This window comes from Lepidochelys olivacea (genome assembly GCF_965140295.1).
Source record: "Lepidochelys olivacea isolate rLepOli2 genome assembly, chromosome: 2".
Taxonomy (NCBI): domain Eukaryota; kingdom Metazoa; phylum Chordata; order Testudines; family Cheloniidae; genus Lepidochelys; species Lepidochelys olivacea.
Window position 1 is genome coordinate 270,536,788 of NC_140412.1, and position 22,494 is coordinate 270,559,281.

At 53.0% G+C, this 22,494-nt stretch overlaps 1 protein-coding gene across 1 annotated transcript; it reads right to left on the reverse strand.

Moving 5' to 3' along the window:
• Window positions 1–980: 980 nt before the first annotated feature.
• LOC311516812 (uncharacterized protein) lies at window positions 981–22,256 on the reverse strand (the record flags this gene model as incomplete). The annotated part of the gene is made up of 5 exons (XM_084621146.1): window positions 981–3,274; window positions 3,396–3,506; window positions 9,773–9,899; window positions 13,322–13,859; window positions 22,237–22,256. 5 exons carry the CDS (start codon window positions 22,254–22,256, stop codon window positions 1,893–1,895), a joined length of 2,178 nt encoding a protein of 725 aa, XP_084477272.1. The 3' UTR covers window positions 981–1,892.
• Between the last annotated feature and the right edge of the window lie 238 nt (window positions 22,257–22,494).

Sequence of the window (22,494 nt, forward strand, 5' to 3'; positions counted from 1 at the left end):
GGGGAAGCGGAGCCTCCCAGAGCTGGTGCAACCCAACTGCAAAGGGCAGGACAGCAAGAGCAGGAAGATGGGCCTCCAGGGGCAGGGTCCAGACACCTGTCAAAGTTCCAAAGTGCCCCACGGTGCCCGAGGGAGCAGGCTGGGGGGGCAGCTTAGCCTCCAGTGAACCTCTCCCCCACAGGGATTTCTCCGGCACGCTGACTTCTAAGCCATAGCTTTACTACAGGGCTGTCAAACTATTAAAAAAAATTAATCATGATTGTCAGATTAAAAAAATAATTACAATTAATCGCAATTTTAATTGCACTATTGAACAATACTAGAATACCATTTATTTAAATATTTTTAGAGGTTTTCTACATTTTCAAATATATTGATTTCAATTATAATACAGACTACAAAGTGTACAGAACTCACTTTATATTATTATTTTTGATTTAAAATAATTGCACTGAAAAAAACAAAAGAAATAGAATTTTTCAGTTCACTGCACACAAGCACTGTAGTGCAGTCTCTTAATTGTGAAATGCAACCTACAAATGTAGAATTGTTTTTTTTACATAACTGCACTCAAAAATAAAACAATGTAAAACTTTAGAGCCTACATGTCCACTCAGTCCTACTTCTTGTTCAGCCAATCGCTCAGACAAACAAGTGTGTTTACATTTGCAGGAGATAATGCTGCCTGCTTCTTATTTACAGCGTCACCTGAAAGTGGGAACAGGCGTTCGCATGGCACTTTTGTAGCCGGCATTGCAAGGTATTTACATGCCAGAATGCTAAAAATTCGTATGCCCCTTCATGCTTTGACCACCATTTCAGAGGACATGCTTCCACAATAGAGTCTGCACGACAGTACTTGTATGAGGTGAATTGAAAAATACCATTTCTTTTGTTTCTTTTTCGCAGTGAGCGCTGTACACTTTGTATTCTGTGTTGTAACTGAAACCAATATATTTGAAAATACAGAAAAACATCCAAAATAGTTATAATAACTTTAAACTGGCATTCTATTATTAACAGTGCGATTAAAACGGCAGTTCATCGCGATTAATTTTTTTAATCAAATTAATTTGTTTTGAGTTAATCGCATGAGTTAACTGTGATTGAGCGACAGCCCTGCTTTAACAGTATCTTTTGACAGTCTATGGATACGTAGCGCGTACAAACCAAAGAGGGATGATTATTCACGACTGGCACCTGGGCATGACTAGGAAGAATGGGATGTAACAGAGAAAGGCAAGCCGTGGACTGAATCTCAGGAGTAATTTCCTGGCAGCGAGATGCATTGGCGGGGGGGTGTCAGCCAAGGGACGGGGTGGGAGCCCCACCGCTTGGAACTGGACTGGACAAGGGGCTGGAGATGTGCTGAAGGGAAACAATCCAATGCTAGCCCCTGGGAGAGGGACCGAATGACCTAACAGGGCTTGTCCATCTCTAGTTCTACCACGCGGTGACACCTCTGTCGGCGCATGTCCTACAACAGAGACTCCCACTTTCCGCAGCCCTCCATGTGTCTCTCACTGGGCAGCTGGCTGCTAATCTGCTGCATAAGTGCTAAATATTTTCCTTCTCGCTCTGCTGGGTCTCAGGCAGGGCAAGCGGAACGCCGGCCACCAGGACGCTCCTTGGCTGCCTGATGCAGGTTCACGCAGCCCTAAGCAAGTCTCCGCAGCCCCCTTTGAGGGCGAAGCGTCTCTCCCGCTGACGAGCGCTGACCGTTTCCAGGAAAACTCAGGGACAGCCTGGCTGTCTTTGGTTTCTGTCTCACACCGGTGCCGTGCTGCAGAGGGCGAGCGCTGGATTAACGACACCCATCGCACAGGACCGGGGATGGGGGCGGGGGGCGTTCAGACTGCGCTCGTGAGGGACGCTTTCCCTGCTCCCAGCAGTCAGATGGTTTCTTCTGGGCGATCCCGCGGGGCCGGCTCCGTGTATAATTGTGCAGAAGGTGGTTTGTCAGGCCCAGGACTTTCTCTGCCTGTTCGGCAGGGGGAACCCCCAGGTGCATGCGGCTGGAAGGTCGCTGTGTGTGCCGAGCAGCCAGCGGGCTGGCCTTGCGGGTGCACGAGGAGCTGTGGTTTCCCCAAGCAGCTCTCCCTGCGCTGAGCTCTCCGGAACGGCCCCGGCTGGGCGTGGTGGCTCGTCTGGTGCATGGCCATGCGCTGCATGTGATTGAAGCTCTTCCCGCACTCGGTGCATATCAGCGGGGCCTGCCCCGTGTGCACCCGCTGGTGGGTGAGCAGCACCTTCCTGAGGCGGAAGCGCTCCCCACACTCGGCACAGGCGAAGGGCCGTTCCCCGGTGTGCAGCCTGACGTGCAGCTTCAGGGTGATCTTGTCCTTGAAGCTCCTCCCGCAGTGGGAGCAGGCGAAGGGGCGCTCCCCGGTGTGGATGCGCTGGTGGCTGACGAGATGGTGCTTCTGTGTGAAGCGCTTGCCGCACTCGGCGCAGGTGAAGGGCTTCTCCCCGGTGTGGGTTCTCCGGTGGATCACCAGGTGGTGCTTGTGGCTGAAAATCTTCCCGCAAGCCTCACAGGAGAACGGCTTCTCCCCGGTGTGCACGATCTGGTGGATGCTCAGCGGCGTCTTGTCCTTGAAGCTCTTCCCGCACTGGGCGCAGGAGAAGGGCCGGTTGCCCGTGTGGCTACGCTGGTGGCTCAGCAGATGGTGCTTCTGGGTGAAGCGCTTGCCGCACTGGGTGCAGGGGAAGGGGCGCTCGCCCGTGTGGGTGCGGCGGTGCGTGATCAGGTGGTGCTTGTGGTTGAAGATCTTCCCACACTCACCGCAGGTGAAGGGCAGCTCCCCGGCGTGGACCCGCTGGTGGGTCAGGAAGACCTTCCTCAGCCGGAAGCTGCTGCCGCACTGGGCGCAGGAGAAGGGGCGCTCCCCGGTGTGGGTGCGCTGGTGGCTGACGAGGTGCTGCTTCTGTGTGAAGCGCTTCCCGCACTCAGCACAGGGAAAGGGCTTCTCGCCCGTATGGATCCGCTGGTGGATTATCAGAGCCGTCTTGTCCTTGAAGCTCTTCTCACAGTCCGGGCATGCATGAGGCCTCTCTAGCACCCTCCCGGTTCGTCTTCCCTGAGGGTCTCCGGCCTGGGTTCTTTGCTTCCGGCGGGACAAGCTTTCTCTCTTGCAGCTCTTTAGTCCCAAGAGCTGGAGACCTTTCTCCCCCATTATTCCGGACACGGTCCCTGGTGGTGCCGGTGCTTCGGGATCTTCCTGACCAAGACATCCCTCTTCCTGCTCCTCCTTTTTAACGGTGCTGCCAACACCTGCTGGAGAGAGGAGAGAGTCCAGACATCACTTCTTCCGCTGGAACAAAGGCAAACTCCTAACACTAAACAAGAGTCATGGGATGGGCTCTGTTCTTAGGGTGTTTCCTTCCTGACTCACCTGAGCAGGGGCTCTGGGGTCTCCTCTCTCTCCAGCCCTGGGGCTCCCCCACACATGGCTCCTCCCCACGCTCCATCTGACAGATGATCTCTGGTTTGGCACCCCGGCACCCTGTGCAGGAGGCAAAAACCACAGGTCAATGAGACGGGCTCAGAAGAACATAAGAACGGTCAGACCAAAGGTCCATCTCACCCAGTCTCCTGTCTTCCCATAGCGGCCAGTGCCAGGTGCCCCAGAGGGAACGAACAGGACAGGGCAGTTATTAAGTGATCCATCCCCTGTCGCCCATTCCCAGCTTCTGGCAGTCAGAGGCTTAGGGACACCCAGAGCAGTGGTCTCCAAACACTTTTGATCGTGCACCCCATCAGTAAAAATTTTTAGCAAGCACCCCCAATATATGTATATTTATTTATGTATAAATTATAGACATGTACTACTGTACTGATATAGTGTGTAAATGATAAAACATACACAAAACACAGAAATTAAAAAATGATGAGATAAAGATGAAATAAACAATATTTTTTAAATATTTTTTTATTTTATTTATTAACGGTATAAAAAAACTTTTTGCTGTCACTAAAACAAGTTTATTATTAATAATAATATTTTTAGTGAGAGCAATGTGATTGAATACGCTTTATTATTTTTGAAAATCTTGGTTTAACACTTTGTGATACAGCGGGCGCTCAGCATGGGGGCGCGGGGTCTGGGAGGGAGTTAGGGGGCGGGAGGGCGCTCAGGGTGGGGCGCGGGGTCTGGGAGGGAGTTAAGGGGCGGGAGGGCGCTCAGGGTGGGGCGCGGGGTCTGGGAGGGAGTTAAGGGGCGGGAGGGCGCTCAGGGTGGGGCGCGGGGTCTGGGAGGGAGTTAGGGTGCAGGAGGGCGCTCAGGGTGGGGCGCGGGGTCTGGGAGGGAGTTAGGGTGCGGGAGGGCGCTCAGGGTGGGGCGTGGGGTCTGGGAGGGGGTTAGGGTGCGGGAGGGCGCTCAGGGTGGGGCGTGGGGTCTGGGAGGGGGTTAGGGTGCGGGAGGGCGCTCAGGGTGGGGCGCGGGGTCTGGGAGGGAGTTAGGGTGCGGGAGGGCGCTCAGGGTGGGGCGCGGGGTCTGGGAGGGAGTTAGGGTGCGGGAGGGCGCTCAGGGTGGGGGCGCGGGGTCTGGGAGGGAGTTAGGGTGCGGGAGGGCGCTCAGGGTGGGGCGCGGGGTCTGGGAGGGAGTTAGGGTGCGGGAGGGCGCTCAAGGTGGGGCGCGGGGTCTGGGAGGGAGTTGGGGTGCGGGAGGGCGCTCAGGGTGGGGTGCGGGGTCTGGGAGGGAGTTGGGGTGCGGGAGGGCGCTCAGGGTGAGGCGCGGGGTCTGGGAGGGAGTTAGGGTGCGGGAGTGTGATGAAATGGGACTGTTCTTAATGTTTCCTCCGAATATTGTGGGGGTGCCTCAGTTTCCCCTAGGCAGTCCTTAAGTATCTAGGTGGTGGGGTAAGGGTGTATGATCATTGCAGAGCCCTAGAGAGCAGGTGTGTGCAGGGGTCTGGACGCAGAGAATGGCCGACACCCTGTTTCCTGGCAACTGATGGCCTGGGCCCTTCCCCCCTGCAAGGTGAGAGCTAAAGGGTTGGAGAACAAAGAAATCAGGTGACCTCCCGGCCTGGGAAAAGGGACAAAGCCCAGAGGAGGGGGGGCTGGAGGGAGTTTTCAGTTTGGGGCTGGCTGGGACATGGAGTGAAGTGCAGACGGGGTTGTCTGGCTCACTGCCCCCCAAAATGGACCCAGCTGAGGGGTCCTGTTCTCTGCACCTGCAAGCTCTGTTTTAGACCATGTTCCTGTCGTCTGATAAACCTTCTGTTTTACTGGCTGGCTGAATCATAGAATCATAGAATATCAGGGTTGGAAGGGACCCCAGAAGGTCATCTAGTCCAACCCCCTGCTCGAAGCAGGACCCATTCCCAGTTAAATCATCCCAGCCAGGGCTTTGTCAAGCCTGACCTTAAAAACCTCTAAGGAAGGAGATTCTACCACCTCCCTAGGTAACGCATTCCAGTGTTTCACCACCCTCTTAGTGAAAAAGTTTTTCCTAATATCCAATCTAAACCTCCCCCACTGCAACTTGAGACCATTACTCCTTGTTCTGCCATCTGCCACCACTGAGAACAGTCTAGATCCATCCTCTTTGGAACCCCCTTTCAGGTAGTTGAAAGCAGCTATCAAATCCTCCCTCATTCTTCTCTTCCGCAGGCTAAACAATCCCAGCTCCCTCAGCCTCTCCTCATAACTCATGTGTTCCAGTCCCCTAATCATTTTTGTTGCCCTTCGCTGGACTCTCTCCAATTTATCCACATCCTTCTTGAAGTGTGGGGCCCAAAACTGGACACAGTACTCCAGATGAGGCCTCAACAATGTCGAATAGAGGGGAACGATCACGTCCCTCGATCTGCTCGCTATGCCCCTACTTATACATCCCAAAATGCCATTGGCCTTCTTGGCAACAAGGGCACACTGCTGACTCATATCCAGCTTCTCGTCCACTGTCACCCCTAGGTCCTTTTCCGCAGAACTGCTGCCTAGCCATTCGGTCCCTAGTCTGTAGCTGTGCATTGGGTTCTTCCGTCCTAAGTGCAGGACCCTGCACTTATCCTTATTGAACCTCATCAGATTTCTTTTGGCCCAATCCTCCAATTTGTCTAGGTCTTTCTGTATCCTATCCCTCCCCTCCAGCGTATCTACCACTCCTCCCAGTTTAGTATCATCCGCAAATTTGCTGAGAGTGCAATCCACACCATCCTCCAGATCATTTATGAAGATATTGAACAAAACCGGCCCCAGGACCGACCCTTGGGGTACTCCACTTGATACCGGCTGCCAACTAGACATGGAGCCATTGATCACTACCCGTTGAGCCCGACAATCTAGCCAGCTTTCTACCCACCTTTTAGTGCATTCATCCAGCCCATACTTCCTTAACTTGCTGACAAGAATACTGTGGGAGACCGTCTCAAAAGCTTTGCTAAAGTCAAGAAACTGAGAGTCATGTCTGTCTGTGAAGTTGGGGAGCAGGACCCTCTGGCTTCCCCAGGACCCCGCCTGGGCGGACTCGCTGTGGGAAGCGCATGGAGAGGCAGAGGATGCTGAATGCTCCGAGGTCAGACCCGGGAAGGTGGAAGCTGGGTGAGCTGTGTGTCCTGCAGACAGGCTGCTCCCAGAAAGGCGACTGCCCCAGAGTCCTGCCTGGCTTCATGGGGAGCAGTTCCAGAGCATCGCCCAGGGACTCCGTGACAGAGAGGGCGCTCAGGGTGGGGGCGCGGGGTCTGGGAGGGAGTTGGGGTGCGGGAGGGCGCTCAGGGTGGGGCGCCGTGTCTGGGAGGGAGTTAGGGTGCGGGAGGGCGCTCGGGGGGGGTGCTGGAGGAGGCTCAGGGCTGGGGCAGGCAGGGGGTGCAGAGCACTTACCTGGGGCAGCTCCTGTTGGTGCAGGGGGTGTGCAGGTGGCTCTGTGCAGTGCAGCACCCCCCCATGGCCACGATTCTGGGAGCTCTCCCCCCCCCCCCCGGCAGGCAGGGCCACCTGGAACGCAGGGGCTTTAGGGGCTTCAGGGCCCTGGGCTAAGGGGGCCCCGGGGCCCTGGCCTGCAGCTCTCAAGCCCCTTTCGAATGCGGCCCTGCAAGCACGGGCCCGAGGACTCGGGAGGAACAGGGGAGCTGCGCAGCCAGCGGCCGGAGAGAAGCGGCGCTTTCCCCTTCAGAGTCCCGCTTCTCTCCGGCTGCTGGCTGCGCGGCTGCCCCTGCTCCCCACGGGCCGGAGGACTCAGGGCCGCCCCCTTTTTCTCTCCCGCTCCGGCGGTTCTCCTCCTGCTGCGCCCCCCAATCAATCGTCTTGCGCACCCCCTTTGGAGACCACTGACCTAGAGCCGGGGGTTGCGTCGCTCACTGTCTTGGCTAACAGCCACTGATGGACCTACCCTCCAGGAACTGATCTAGTTCTTTTTTTAACCCAGTTATACTTTTGGCCTTCACAACATCCCCTGGCAATGAGTTCCACAGGTTGACTGTGTGTTGTGTGAAGAAATACTGCCTTTTGTTTGTATTAAACCTGCTGCCTGTTTATTTCATTTGGTGGCCCCTAGTTCTTGTGTTATGAAAAGGAGTAAATAACACTTCCTTGTTCACTGTCTTCACACCATTCCTGATTTTACAGACCTCTATCATATCCCCCCTCAGTCGTCTCTTTTCCAAGCTGAAAAGTCCCAGTCTTATTAATCTCTCCTCATACGGAAGCCGTTCCATCCCCCTGATCATATAGGGTGAGTGGCTTTCCCCAGCTGCTTCTTAATTCCTGAAACCCTCTCTGGGTCCTGAAAGGCAGCGAGTCCGACAGTGACCTGGATTGTAAATGACACGGGAGGGCCATGCAGTGTTGTGGTAGCCGTGTCGGTCCCAGGATAGTAGAGAGACAAGGTAGGTGAGAATATCTTTTATTGGATCAACTTCTGCTGGTGACAGAGACCAGCGTTTGAGCTACACAGAGCCCTTCCTCGGGACTGGCAAACTTAGTAGGAGTAAGTTTGTCCAATAAAATATTACCTTACCCACCGTGTCTCCCTGGAGGGTGACACACTCCAGCAAAGCTCAGCATGCCAGCAACAGACAGGAGGGTTTTCATGGACTCTGGCTAAGCTGTCTGGGTTTGTTTTGGTGACTCCCCAATGACTGGCCCAGGTGACTACACAGACGGCACCCCTGCCAGCGACAGCCACACACTGATTTTAACCTAAGCTGGTTATTTGTAGTCACGAGGGGGATGTTTCAGAGTCGGGAGAGGCAGGGAACTGGCCAGCATTCCAAGTAGCTTTGAACTTACATTACTGAGGCCTGGTCTACACTAGAGAGCTGGGTTGACATAAGGCAGCTTACGCCCCCTAATTATGGAAGGGTCCACACCAGGGCTTCAATTCTCAGAGATTATCTCCCGGCTCCCCCCACCCTCATTAGGGGCTTCAGCTGCGTAGCAGGGGGTCTCAGGACTTTAGCCCTGCGGAAGAGCCACGGGGGTTTGGGGCTTTAGCCCCTTGGTGGGGGGGCACAAAGGAACTTTAGCCCCATGAGAGGAGGTGCCGGGGCTCGGGGCTTCAGCCCCACGGGGTGTGCTGTGACTTGGGGCTTTAGCCCTGTGGGGGGCAGGGGGCGCAGGGACTTTAGCCCCACGGCAGGTGCCAGGCTCAGGGCTTCAGCCCCATGGGAGGTGCTGGGGCTTCCGTGGGTCTGAAAATGTTTACTGGAGCTCTGCTTTGGTGGGCTCTGGCTGAGTTTAAGCCCCTGGTCTACACTAAAATTTTGCTCCGCGGTGTAACTGTCCCACTACGCCGACTTAATAACTCCACCTCCACGAGTGGCGTAGCGTCACGGTCGATGTAGTCAGGTCAAGTGCAGACACCGTGTTGTCACTGGTTTCAGGAGCCTTCCCATAATGCCCCACGCTGACAGCACAACTGACCCAAGCGCTCCTGGTGCGGACACGCCCCGCTGGCGCAAGGAGCCAAGTGTCGACACAAGCGCGGAGATTACTGCAGCGGCTGTACATCGGTGTGCGTTAGATTGACTTAATTTTATCGTGTAGACGTGGCCTGAGAAATATAAGAACCTCTCTTTATAATCAGTGTCAGAAACATCCCTCGAACGCTGCCCATTTGGGATGCCAAGAGGCACTTGGAGCATGACAATACCGTATCCCTCTCGCCAACGAAACCTGCCCTATCTCTGGGCCTGGCCCCACTCCCGTGCAGGCCTCCTCTCCACGAGGGTGGGGCAGCACTACTGGATTGCTGGCTGATGGAGATCGCACTGAACCCCGCCTCCTTCTTTCCTGCTGCACAATCACAATGTAAAGGGGCTAATGATGCAATGGGGATTTCTCCTAATTACTTTCTTGTACTTTACCCAGGTCTCTCAGGGGAAAAATATTCCCCACCCCTAAAACAACAAGGTGCTGGTACCCCTCACAGGGCAGAGTTAAGGCTGTGTGGGAAGTGTCCCCTGAACTCTGCATTTCCTGGTTTTGTGACGTTTGTGTTTCAATTGTGACACTGATGCTCTTGTAAGGGATACGTAGAGGGACCTCAGCTCCACAGGTCTGAGTTTGGGGGGATTGAATATATGAGTTTTGGGGCCTGAAACTCTCCTCTTTGGGGAGGGTGGGAGGAGCTCCCAATTCTCCTGGGCACCTGCAAATTAATTCCATAAGAACAATGCTCTTTGCATTTCTATTTGCAAAGGGTCTGTGAACTTTCAGGATAACAATCCTTTACCACTCTTGGGAGAGAGGGAATCCTTGAAAGTGCCAGGAACCAGCCTTACACAGACCACCCAGCTCTCGGTAACATGAGGAGAAGTGTCTCTTTACCCAAAGAGGCGATGAGCTTGTAATTCTCCTTCATCACATCTCGGTACAATTCCCGCTGCCATTCTGCTAACTCCGCCCACTCCTCTGGGGAGAAATAGACGGCGACGTCCTCAAATGCCACCGGTACCTGCAAAACAAGTGGCCCCATTCAGTACCTCCCACCACCGGCAGCCCTGACTGCCATCCAGACGGGGGATATTCCATGTGTCTGAGTCACAGCGCTAACCGAGGCTGTTTTACACGTGTGTCTGATCAGAAACAACGTCGGCTACGCACGGATCGACCGGGTTAGAAAACACAGCAGGTCAGAAGCAGGCTCACAAGTGCTGGAACTCCATGAGTTACAGAGGAGGACATTACATCAGCCATGCCACAAAGGGGGCTGATAAGGGTTCACAGCATGCCTTTTAGACATGGCCCATCTCCTCCTCTCTGTGTGCACGGTGCCCGGTGCATTGTGAGCACTGCCCTCTCGGAAATATTAACAATAGCAGCGGCTGCCTCCAAAATGCCCTTCATATATTAATGAATGGCCAGGTTCACCCCACTTGTGTCCTGTTTAACCTGGCTGGTCCAGGCCCCAGCCCAGCAAATAAACTGCCGGAGACCTTCCGGGCTGCTGAGGGCCCCAGACATGGGCTTTAGAGTGGTTCAATCAAGCGAGGGGAAAAGCCCACAAGGAAAGACGACTTCCAGCTCCCAGCAGTGTGGCCGTGGTTTGCATCCACTTTCCACAAGCGTCCATGACAAGGCAAGGCCCAGGGAATTCCACCCAAGGGCCTGCGCACCTCCCTTTCTTGTAACAGGAGGGCCCATTCCAGGTACCCCTGGGGCTGGGTGCTCTACGGAAACACCGCTCCATTAGCATTTCTGCTTAGTGTCAGGGCTTCGTCCACACGGTCCCCATCTCAGAACCGTTTGGTTAAGCTCACTGCCTCCTTGCTCCATATCTGCAGTTGAGCACAGCAAAGGGACCTGGCAGCTTTCAAATAATTCTTTTGATTCTGTGCAAAGGGAATTTGGTTCCATAAATGTTTCTGCATCAAGATCTCTGGCCCTTCCTGATCAGCTGCAGTATTTATTTTTTTAATACTTTGGACTTTTCCCGAAGATCGTCCCTCCAGCCTGGGTCTTTCGGAGCAAACATCCCTCTTTATTCATGATCAGCAGGATGCATTTGATGAAGTGAGCTGTAGCTCACGAAAGCTTATGCTCAAATAAATTTGTTAGTCTCTAAGGTGCCACAAGTCCTCCTTTTCTAGTAACAGGTGGAGCGCTCTTTATCTAGCGATCCCAAAGCACTCCATTTAGCAAGTAGCACGGTCCCTGTTTTGTGGATGGGGAAGCTGAAGCATGGTGGGAACTGACTCACCTGAATAAGGCCCATTAGCCTGGCAATAGCTTCCTCACTCCAGAGTTCACTGTGTCTCCTGGCTGGCTTTATCAGCCCGCAGAATCTCTGTGAGGCCTAGGGTCTGACTCTGCATTGCCCTGCCCCAGTGTAACCGTTTGCAAAGGGAGTGCACAATGGGCGTAAGATGGAACTGCTCCGACCGCGTGGCTTTACACGCCCACTTGGCCCAGGTGTAAATGACCACACAAGAGACAGCGGGACACAGACTCAGAGCCACAGTATCAACCTCATTCTAATTTATATGTGTACAAATCATCCTGCACGGCCACACAAATGAACAGAAATGAGGTTGTGTAGCACCTGGCCTCCTCTGCCAGTCCAGTCTTGGCCACCATGCCGGGCAGATTCTGCAGCCTGGGTTCAGACAAAACTTCCGCTGAAATCCAGGGGAGTTCTCACCAGTAAGGGCTGCAGGAGTGACCCGGCGATGCTGGTTAGGGCTTTGTCTAAGTTAGTTTGAAATGTGCCGAGCCTCAGGGCTTCCAGCACTTCCCTCATGGAGACGATTCTCCTGTTGGTGCATCTCATGGAGGCACACAGCTCCCAGTGGGGACTCTGGGTCTAAATCCCATAGGCAGCTTTGAAAATCTCAACCTAAAGGTCTAATTTCAGAAGTCCCTACCGATGCACTAGGGCTTATCACTGCCCTATGTTTGCGGGGTTCAAGGCAGTTTTCTGTCCACACGATGTGTGCTTCTAGATGAGTCATTGCAAATTAATTTTTCACCTAAGATTTCACACTCTCAACTAAAATGCAACTGGATTTATAACTACTTCATCCCCTATGGCTAGTCATTGGTTTTTAAAAAGCCATTGAGTTTCTTGGGCAGGATTTTTTCATAGATTCATCGTTTGGAAGGCCAGAAGGGACCAGTCTCATCATCTAGCCTGATCTCTTGCACAACATAGGCCAGAGAACTTCTCCCAGTGATTTCTGCATCAAGCCCATATCTTGTGGTTGAGCTAGGGCATATTTACTAGAAAGCCATCCAGTCTTGATTTAAAGACTTCAAGTGATGGCGAATTCATCACGTCCCTTGGTAAATTATTCCATTGGTTAATTGCCACATTGCTCAGAAATTGCATCTTATTTCTAGCCTGAATGTATCGACCGACCTTCAGCGTCCAGCCACTGGCTTTCCTTCTGCCTTTAGATCAAAGAGCCCTTTCTCGTCTGTAGAGAAGCCCCTGCGGCCTGTGAGTCCAGATTGTCTTGGTGCCGTCTGAACACTTCTTCCTGCGTCAGGCCCACACTCTGCACCACGTTTCCCTCCTCCGTCGTCCTTTCCACACACCCGACTTCGTGCATTAAAATCTTTCCTTCAGCCTCTGAATAATTTGCTGTTGCTTCTGTGGGACTCTCGGAGGGGGTCTCCCTGGCGCGGCGCCCAGCGCGACCCCACCCGATCCACGAAGGGGTGCACGGCCCCTTCCTCGGCTCCCAGACCGGAGGCCTCTGCAGATGCAGCTCCAAACAGCACTGGCCTTTCCTGCCAGGGCCCCCCTAGCCGTGGCACGTCCCTGTCCAATTTGCTGCCCAGGGCACCCCTCGGCCTCTGCTGGCGCGGAGGGGTCCCAGGCCGCCCCCTGCCCATGAAAGTTTGGGGTCTCAGGGGGGATCCCCTGCCGTTTCCTAGGCGCAGCCTTGTTAGCTGTATTTCCCCAGGGCCTGGCCTGTCTCTGTCCTCCCCGCAGCCGGCCCGGCGGGTCCGGGAACAGCAGGCTGCGGCTTCCCTGCCCTCTACCCCCTTCCCCGGGGCCGTAATACGAGGCTAAACCGAGGGAGCCCAACGCGGATCCCCCAGCGCCCCCCTGCCCCTCGGTCTCGGCTTCCCCTGGGCTTGCGGGGACACTGCCCCCCGCCCCCGGGGCCCCCACCCACAGCGGGCCGGCCCCGAGAGCCGAGCCCCAGCCGGGTTCAGCCACCCAGCGCCCCCCGGGCCGGGCCGGGCGGGGCACACACGGGCTGCGGTCCCTAAGGTGGCTACAGACCGCGGGCAGGGCTGTTGGCCCGGCCCGGCCCGGCCCGGCTCGGCCCCGGGCTCCCATTGTCACCGCGCTACCGCTGCGCGGCTGGCCCCGGGAGCGCAGCGCCCCGCTCCCTGCGCCCCGAGCCGGGCCAAGCCGGCGCCTACCTGCGCCCGGCCCCCGCGGGGCATCGTCCCCCGGGCTCGGCCGGCAGGCGCGTCGGGACCAAGCTGGGCGAGCGCCGGGCTCCAAGGGCGGCGCGCCCCCGGCTGGGAGCGGTCCGGGCGCAGGATGCGCTGCGCGGGACGCGCGGGGCAGCGGGGCCCGGGGCGCAGCCGGAGCTCGGGCGCGCAGGTCTCCGGCTCTCCCGGGGAGCCGCGCGGGGGGACCCGGGCAACCCCCTGCTGCGGGAGGGAGAAAAAACTACAGCTCCCGGCAGCCCGTAGCGCGGCGCCGCCTCCGCCCGCCTGGCCCCGGAGCTCGCCGGGCTCGGCCCGAGCAGGGCCCGGCACCCAGGCTGGCCGGGCGGCCGGCAGCGAGGGTCGCGCCCCGGGGCCCTCCGCAGCGCAAGCGCCCGCCTGGGGACGGGGCTGCTGCAGCGGGGAAAGGCGCCTCCGGCCCACCTCGTACCCGCCCGCGGCTCCCACACAGCCCCGAGGGGGACCTGCCCCGGGGGAGCGGGGCTTGTGCACGCGTCTCGCTTCTCTGGGAGGGAGCAGGAGGCCCGAGGCGTGTTTCTGCTGGCGGGACACTGCGCAGTCGGGCTGGCCGGCCCTGTGGTCCTGGGCGCGCCGCCGGGCGATGGCACCAAAACACCAAGGAAGCGAACGTGAGGAATGGAAAGAGGAAGGAGTTTTATTCAAACCGGTTAAAAGGCTATGATCTGGTTTTGGTAACAGCTGTTTAACTGAGCCCCTGAAACCCACTGTGGAGAAAAGCTCTTTGGCCCTTTCAGTGAAGAGCTGAGCAAGCTCTCAGGTAAGGGCTAAGGTCCAGTCACGTCTAACTCCACTAAGGAAGACCTCTAGTAAAGCCCAGACAGGAAAGAGTAGGTCATGCGGGTGGGGGAGTGGCACTGTATGTGAAAGAAATCATAGAGTCAAATATAGTAAACATCTTTAAATGAATCAGACTGAATCTGGATGGATAGAAATTCCAAGCTCTAGTAATAAGAATATAGCGGTAGGAATATACTTCCAATCACCTGACCAGGATGGTGTTAGTGACTGTGAAATGCTCAGGGAGATTAGAGAGGCTACAAAAACAGAAAACCCAACAATAATGGGGGATTTCAGCTGTCCCCATATGGACTGGACACATGTCACCTCAGGACGGGATGCAGAGACAAAATTTCTAGACACCATTAACGACAGCTTCTTAGAGCAGCTAGTCTTGGAATCCCCAAGGGGAGAGAGGCAATTCTTGATTTGGTCTTAAGTGGCAAACAGGATCTGGTCCCAGAGATGAATAGAGCTGAACTGCTCAGTAATAGTGACCATAATGTAGTTAAATTTAACATCCTAGTAGGAGGAAAATACCAAAGAAACTCACCACAGTATCATTCAACTTAAAAAAAGGGGAATGACATAAAAACGAGGAGGCTAGTTAAACGGTAATTAAAAGGAACTGTCACAAGAGTGAAATGCCTGCAAGCTGCATGGAAACTTTTTAAAAAAACACCATAATAGAGGCTCAAACTATATCTACACACCCCAAATAAAAAAAAGCAGTAAGAGGACCAAAATAAAAATAAAAAATGACACCATGGTGAAACACCAGAGTAAAAGAGGTGGTTAGAGACAAAAAGGCATTTTTTAAAAACTGGAAGTCAAATCCTAGTGAGGTAAATAAAAAGGAGCATAAACTCTGGCCAGGCAAGTATAATTAGTCAGGCCAAAAAAGAATTTAAAGAACAAGTAGCAAGACACAAAAATTAACAGCAATTTTTAAAAAGTATATCAGAAGCTAGAGGCCTGCAGTGGGGCTACTGGATAATCGAGGTGCTAAAGGAGCACTCAGGGAAGACAAGGCCATTGAGGAGAAGCTAAATGAATTCTTTCCATCTGTCTGCACAGCTGAGGATGTGAGGAGATTCCCACACCTGAGCCATTCTTTGCAGGTGATAAATCTGAGGAACTGTTGCAGATTAAGGTGTCAATAGAAGAGGTTTTGGAACAAATTGATAAATTTAAGCGTAATAAGTCACCAGGACCAGATGATATTCACCCAAGAGTTTCGAAGGAATTCACACTTGAAATTGTAGAACTGCTAACTATGGTATGTAACCTATCACTGAGATGACTGGAGGACAGCTAATGTGACACCAATTTTTAAAAAAGACTCCAGAAGCGATCCTGGCAATTACAGGCCAGTAAGCCTAACTTCAGTACCAGGCACATTGGTTGAAACAACAGTAAGGAACAGAATGATCAGACACATAGAAGAACATGATTTGTTGGGGAAGAACCAACACCGCTTTTGTAAAGGGAAATCATGCCTCACCAATCTATTGGAATTCTTTGAGGGGGTCAACGAACATGGGAACAAGGGTGATCCAGTGGATATAGTGTACGTGGACTTTCAGAAAGCCTTTGACAAGGTCCCTCACAAGAGGTTGTTAGGCAAAGTAAGCTATCATGGGATAAGAGGGAAGGTCCTTTCGTGGATCAGTAACTGAAAAAAAGACAGGAAACAAAGAGTAGGAATAATGGTCAATTTTCACAGTGGAGAGAGGTAAATAGCAGGGCCTCCCAAGGATTTGTACTTGGGTCTGTGCTGTTCAACATATTCATAAATGATCTGGAAAAAAGGGGCAAACAGTGAGGTGTCAAAGTTTGCAGACAATACAAAACTACTCAAGATAGTTAAGTCCCAGGCAGACTGCGAAGAGCTACAAAGGGATCTCATGAAACTGGGTGACTGGGCAACAAAATGGCAGATGAAATTCAATGCTGATAAATGCAAAGTAATGCACATTGGAAAACATAATCCCAACTCTACATATAAAATGATGGGGTCTAAATTAGCTGTTACCACCCAAGAAAGAGACCTTGGAGTCATTGTGGATCGTTCTCTGAAAACAGCCATTCAATGTGCAGTGGCAGTCAAAAAAGTGAACAGAACGTTGGGAACCATTAGGACAGGGATAGCTAATAAGACAGAAAATAGCATATTGCCTCTATATAAATCCATGGTATGGCCACATCTTGAATACTGCGTGTAGTTCTCGTCGCCCCATCTCAAAAAAGAGATATTAGAATTGGAAAAAGTGCAGAGAAGGGCAACAAAAATGATTAAGGGAATGGAACAGCTTCTGTATAAGGAGAGGTTAATAAGACTGGGGCTTTTCAGCTTGGAAAAGAGACGGCTAAGGGGGGATATGATAGAGGACTAGATGACCTCCTGAGGTCCCTTCCAACCCTGATATTCTATGACTATAAAATCATTAATGGAGTGGAGAAAGTGAATAAGGAAGTGTTATTTACTCCTTCTCATAACACAAGAACGAGGGGCCACCCAATGAAATTAATGGGGCAGCAGGTTTAAAACAAACAAAAGGAAATATTTTTTCACACAACGCACAGTCAACCTGTGGAACTCATTGCTAGAGGATGTTGTGAAGGCCAAAACCATAATGGGGTTAAAAAAAGAACTAGATAAGTTCCTGGAGGGTAGGTCCATCAATGGCTATTAGCCAGGATGGGCAGGGATGCAACCCCATGCTCTGGGTGTCCCTAAACCTCTGACTGCCAGAAGCTGGGACTGGACGACAGAGGATGGCTCACTCAATGATTGCCCTGTTCTGTTCATTCCCTTTGAAGCATTAGGCACTGGCCACTGTCAGAAGACAGGTTTCAGAGTAGCAGCCGTGTTAGTCTGTATTTGCAAAAAGAAAAGGAGTACTTGTGGCACCTTAGAGACTAACCAATTTATTTGAGCATAAGCTTTCGTGAGCTGTAGCTCACGAAAGCTTATGCTCAAATAAATTGGTTAGTCTCTAAGGTGCCACAAGTACTCCTTTTCTTTTTGTCAGAAGACAGGACACTGGACTAGATGGACCATTGGTCGGACCCAGTGTGGCCATTCTCATGGTGTGTAGCCATCTGGTGTCTCTTGTCTTACACCTAGATTGTCAGCTCTGTGGGGCAGGGACTGTCTTTATGGTCTGTGTTTGTACAGTGCCTAGCACACTGAGCTCCTGGCCCATGACTAGGGCTGCTAGGTGCTATTCTAACATAAATCGTATTATTCACAGAACAACAACTTTTAGACTGTTCCAGCTTCACCCAGCCCCATTCCACACAGGTGCCTCTTCCACCACTCTCAAATGCAAACACACATCAAAACAACCTTAACGCTGCTCCTCTCGTGACACAAGTTGAAAATCTCAGACAATCTTCTTCATCCATGACAAAGAATTTCAAATCACCAGTGACCATAAACCACCCGAATACTTTACTCTTGGCTGTCCAGGTATCTTGCCACCTGTAAATCCACACAGAAAGACCTACTTCAATCCATGCTACCCACAGATAGAATAGTGAAAGCAACCATGCACCACGGTTTGTTAACACACCACGGGCCCCCAACACACACCGCGGTTGCACGTACAAACCTCTCCCGCACACAATGAACATATAGACATTTCATGAAAGTATGAAAAATTAGTGTGGTTGCCTGAGATTTAGTTGGTGCATAGTACTGCCTCAGTTGCATGCATAATAGTAAGATGATGGTATTATTATATGGTTAGGCATCGTGAGGGCATCAGGGGCGGCCGGATCTCCTCTTCCCTTAGCCAGCCTTGCAGGACTGCACCCACCACACATGCTGCACTGTTGGGCGCTGCAGCACTATAAATGCAGCAGGGTCCTTCTTTGTAGAAGGCTCTGGAGACAGGATGCTGAGATCGTAATGGTCTCGTGGTTAAAGATACAAGACCAGGCTCAGGACATCTGGGTTCTCTTTCTGGCTCTGCCACGCTCTTGCTGGATGACCATGGGAAACTCACATCACCTCTCTGTGTCTCAGTTTCCCGCTTGTAAAACGGAGATAATACTGACCTTTCTCATAGCACTCAGAGGAGAGTGGTGACTTGTGAAGCTCTCGTTGTATTCACTTCTGTCAAGTGCCCCGAGATCCTGGGCTGGAGAAGCAGAGTTATTTCACTTCGAGCTGGAGCTGTGGAGATTGGATCCAGATTCACCTCTGAACTTCCCCAACTGTTGGGAGTCTGTGGCACAACGTGCGTTGGGGGGCCCCTGTAGAACTAGGGCTGAGCGACGTGACTGAATCGTGGAGCCATGTCAGAGTGGACTGAGGGCTAGATCGGGAGAGTGTTAGAACGGTTCTGTCTCCCCCACCAGTCGGGCCAGCGCTGTGTAGCTGGGGCTAGCAGGAGCAGTGGTAAAGGTTGGTTACTGTTAAAGCCAGAAGGGACCATTCAAGCAGCTAGTCCAGTGGTTTTCAACCTTTTTTCATTTGTGGCCCCCTAAAAAATTCCGAATGGAGGTGAGGGCCTCTTTGGAAATCTTAGACACTCTGTAGCCCCCTCAGGCGTCCACGAACCACAGGTTGAAAACCACCAATCTTAGTCTGACCTCATGCATCTCACAGGCCATTAAACACCATCCAGTTACCTCTGTATTGACCCGGTAACTTGTATTTTACTAAATGCAATGCAATAACTTGTATGTTATTCATCAGAGGGTGGCCATGTTAGTCTGGATCTGTAAAAGCGGCAGAGTCCTGTGGCACCTGATAGACTAACAGACGTCACATGCATCTGACGAAGTGGGTATTCACCCACGAAAGCTCATGCTCCAATACGTCTGTTAGTCTATCAGGTGCCACAGGACTCTTTGCCGCTTGTATGTTATTGTCTATCTCCCACAAGGCAGGCCGTCTGGATCTGGAGACATCAGGAACTAGAGAATCCACCACTGCCTTGACCCTTTGTTTCCAGGGTTAAGCCTCTCACTGTTGTAAATTCATGTCTCATTTCTCATTTGAATTTGTCTGGCTTCAGCTTCCAGCCATTAGTTCTTGTGATGATTCTCTCTGCAGGATTAAAGAGCCTGCTAGGTACCTGGTGTTTTCTCCCCAGAAAGGTACTTCCAGGCTGTAACCAAGTCCCTGCTCAGGCTCCCTTTCCATAAAGAGATGGAACTCTTTCAGTCTCTCACATTTTCTTCAGCTGAGTCGTTTTTGTGGCTCTTTTCTGCCCAACACCCTTTTTGAAATGTGGACACCAGCACTGGACACAGTATTCCAGCATCAGTCTCACCAGTGCTGTATACCAGGGTGAAATCCCCCCCCTGCCCCACTCACCACTCCTCCGTTTATACATCCAAGGGTCGCATTAGCCCTGTTTGCCACAGCAACACTCTGGGAGCTCGGGTACAGTCTCTTGTCCACTCTCACCCCTAGACCCTTTTCAGAGTCAGGATCCAGTTCCCCCATCTGTAGGTACGGTCCGCGTTCCTTGTTCCTAAATGTATAAGACCTTGCCTTTGGCTGTTGTAAAATGTGTTTGGTTTGAATGGGCGCACTTAAGCAAGTGATCCAGATTGCACTGTATGACTGCCCTGTTGTCCTCCTGCCAACCTCTGTTATCCACAAATTTTATCAACCGGGATTTTATATTTACTTGCAGATCACTGATGAAAGTGTTGAATAGTGTGGGGCCTCATACTGATCCCTGTGGAACCTCACTAGAAACACCCCCATTTGCTGCTGAATCCCCATTGATGGCTACTTTTTGAGATCTATCAGTTAGCTAGTTCTTAAACCAGTTAACATGTGCTCTGTTGACATTGTATAGTGCTATTTTTTAATAAGAGTGCCATGTGGTACTAAGTCAAATCTCCTACAAAAGTCTAACGTTTACATAGTAATTTGTAATCTCATCAAAGAATTCAATATCTTAGGTGCAAAGAAGAGAAACAAAATGATTAGGGGGATGGAATAGTCTCCATATGAGGACAGATTAATAAAACGGGGACTTTTCAGCTTGGAAAGGAGATGACGGGGGTTGGTGGGGGTATGATAGAAGTCTATAAAATCATGACTGGTGTGGAGAAAGTAGATAAGGAAGTGCTATTTACTCCTTCTCATAGCACAAGAACTAGGGGCCACCCAATGAAATGAACAGGCAGCAGGTTTAACACAAACAAAAGGAAGTATTTCTTCACACAACGCACAGTCAACCTGTGGAACTCCTTGCCAGAGGATGTTGTGAAGGCCAAAAGTATAGCTGTGTTCAAAAAAGAATTAGACAAGTTCATGGAGGATAGGTCCATCAATGGCTATTAGTCAAGATGGGCAGGAATGCCACCCCATGCTCTGGGTGTCACCAAACCTCTGACTGCCAGAAGCACGCACTGGCCACGGTCGGAAGACAGGAGACTGGGCTAGATGGACCTTTGGTGCGACCCAGTGTGGCTGTCCTTATGTACTCCGGTTGTTGGACAAGACCCATGTTCCATAAAACCGTGCTGTCTGGCATTAATTATATTCACATCCATTAATTCTTTAATCAACTCAATCCCTCCTCAGCTTTTCCATTATTTTTCCCAGGCTCAGCAGTGCAAGTAGGGCGGTCCGGTCCGCCGTACCAGCAAGGTATTTACAGCAGATATGGCGTTCCGGAACGAGGAGCAGCAGGACGTGGCAGGGCACTGGGCGGGCAGCTGTGCCACCCCCAGCCCTTCCCCGCAGGGCTCCTCCGTCTGACAGTGGCCGGCTGGAGGACAGGGCAGGGGCATTACAGCCGCCGGCGTTGCTGTCAGGAGTCTGCTGCTTTCCCCGCTGCAGTTCCTGGGCGGGCCCTGACCGCAGCGGGGCAGGGAGAACGTCAGGGCACTGGGTGGCCCCACGCTGCCGGCTCCTCCGGCACGGCTGCTGGGCCACCCCCCAGCCCTGTCCTCTGGCAGGGCCGGCTGCTGTTCAGACGGAAGAGGCCCTGCGGGGAAGGGCTGGGGGCGATACAGCCGCGCCGGAGGAGCTGCGGGCGTGGCCCTGCCCTGTGGCCCCGCCCCGTGGCCCTGCCCCGTGGCCCCACGTTCTGCTCCGTTCACCGCTGTGGTTCCGAAGGCGCAGCGGGAGGAGGACAGAGCCCCGCCCCCAGGTAAGGGGGGTGGATCATGGGGAGGGGACGGGGAGAGCGTGGGGTCCCCAGGCTGGGGGCAGGGCAGAGTCACGTGGGGGGTCACGTGACCCCCATGGCTACCTCCGTACCAGTAAGAAATGGATTCCACTCGCACCGCTGCCCAGGCTTGATCCCAGGCTAAACTGCAGTTACGACAAGAGCAATTTGCTTTATGGAAAAGTAACACTAGGGAAATATTTGATGTCACTGTAGCTGCAATCTAGAAGCTAGAAACAGAACAAATCAGCATCATGCAGCCAGCCAGCTCTTCACCGATTCCCACTGCTCCGCTGGCCCCTGGGACCCATGCAGCCGGCATAGGAGGGGTGCAATAGAAAGCTGCCTGATCGAACAGAGGTGCTCAGCATGTCTGGTTAATCACCTGGCTTTCCTTGGAGTGGTCTGTCTGATGGGGGTCAGAGACCTTTTTCTTTCTGAGGCCCCTGCAATATACTATAAAATCTCCACGGCCCACCTGGGCCACAACTGGTTTTCTCATATAAAAGCTAGGGCCGGCGTTACGGGGTAGCAAGCCGGGCCTTTGCCTGGGGCCCCACGCCACAGGTGCCCCCAGGAAGCTACATTGCTCAGGCTTCAGCTTCCGCCCCGGGTGCTCAGGGGCCTGGGCTTCGGCGTTCTGCCCTGGGCCCCAGCGAGTCTAATGCTGGCCCTGCTTGGAGGCCCCCTGAAATCTGCTCGAGGCCCCATAGGGGGCCCCAGACCCCTGGTTGAGGACCACTGATCTCGTTTATCTGTTCTGCAGAGCTCGGCCTGGGCACCACCTGCACTTTTCAGGACTGGCCTCCATGCCCATTGTACATTGACCTGGACTCCTGCAAAGCAGCCCTTCTCCCCTTTATTACCTCTCACCGGCTCCTGGTGCGGGACAGAGAACGGGATCTGCACTACCGCCAGCCACCTCCTGGCCCCTACCGCGTGCCCTCGGAGAGCATGGCTGGTGAGGTCCCAGCTGACACACTCACTTTAAGTTTATATTATTTTAATTGTTCTTTTGAAGGAAAAAGAAAGCGAAAGCAAAAGCAAGACCACCTACAGCCGTTACCGTGCTACACCGTTACGAACGGCCCACACAACACAGAGCATGCAGAACTGCGGCTAAGGTACATTCACTGAATCCCCACGGCAGCACTCACTGCCTGGCTCCTCACTCAGGCATCCGCTTTCAGAGAA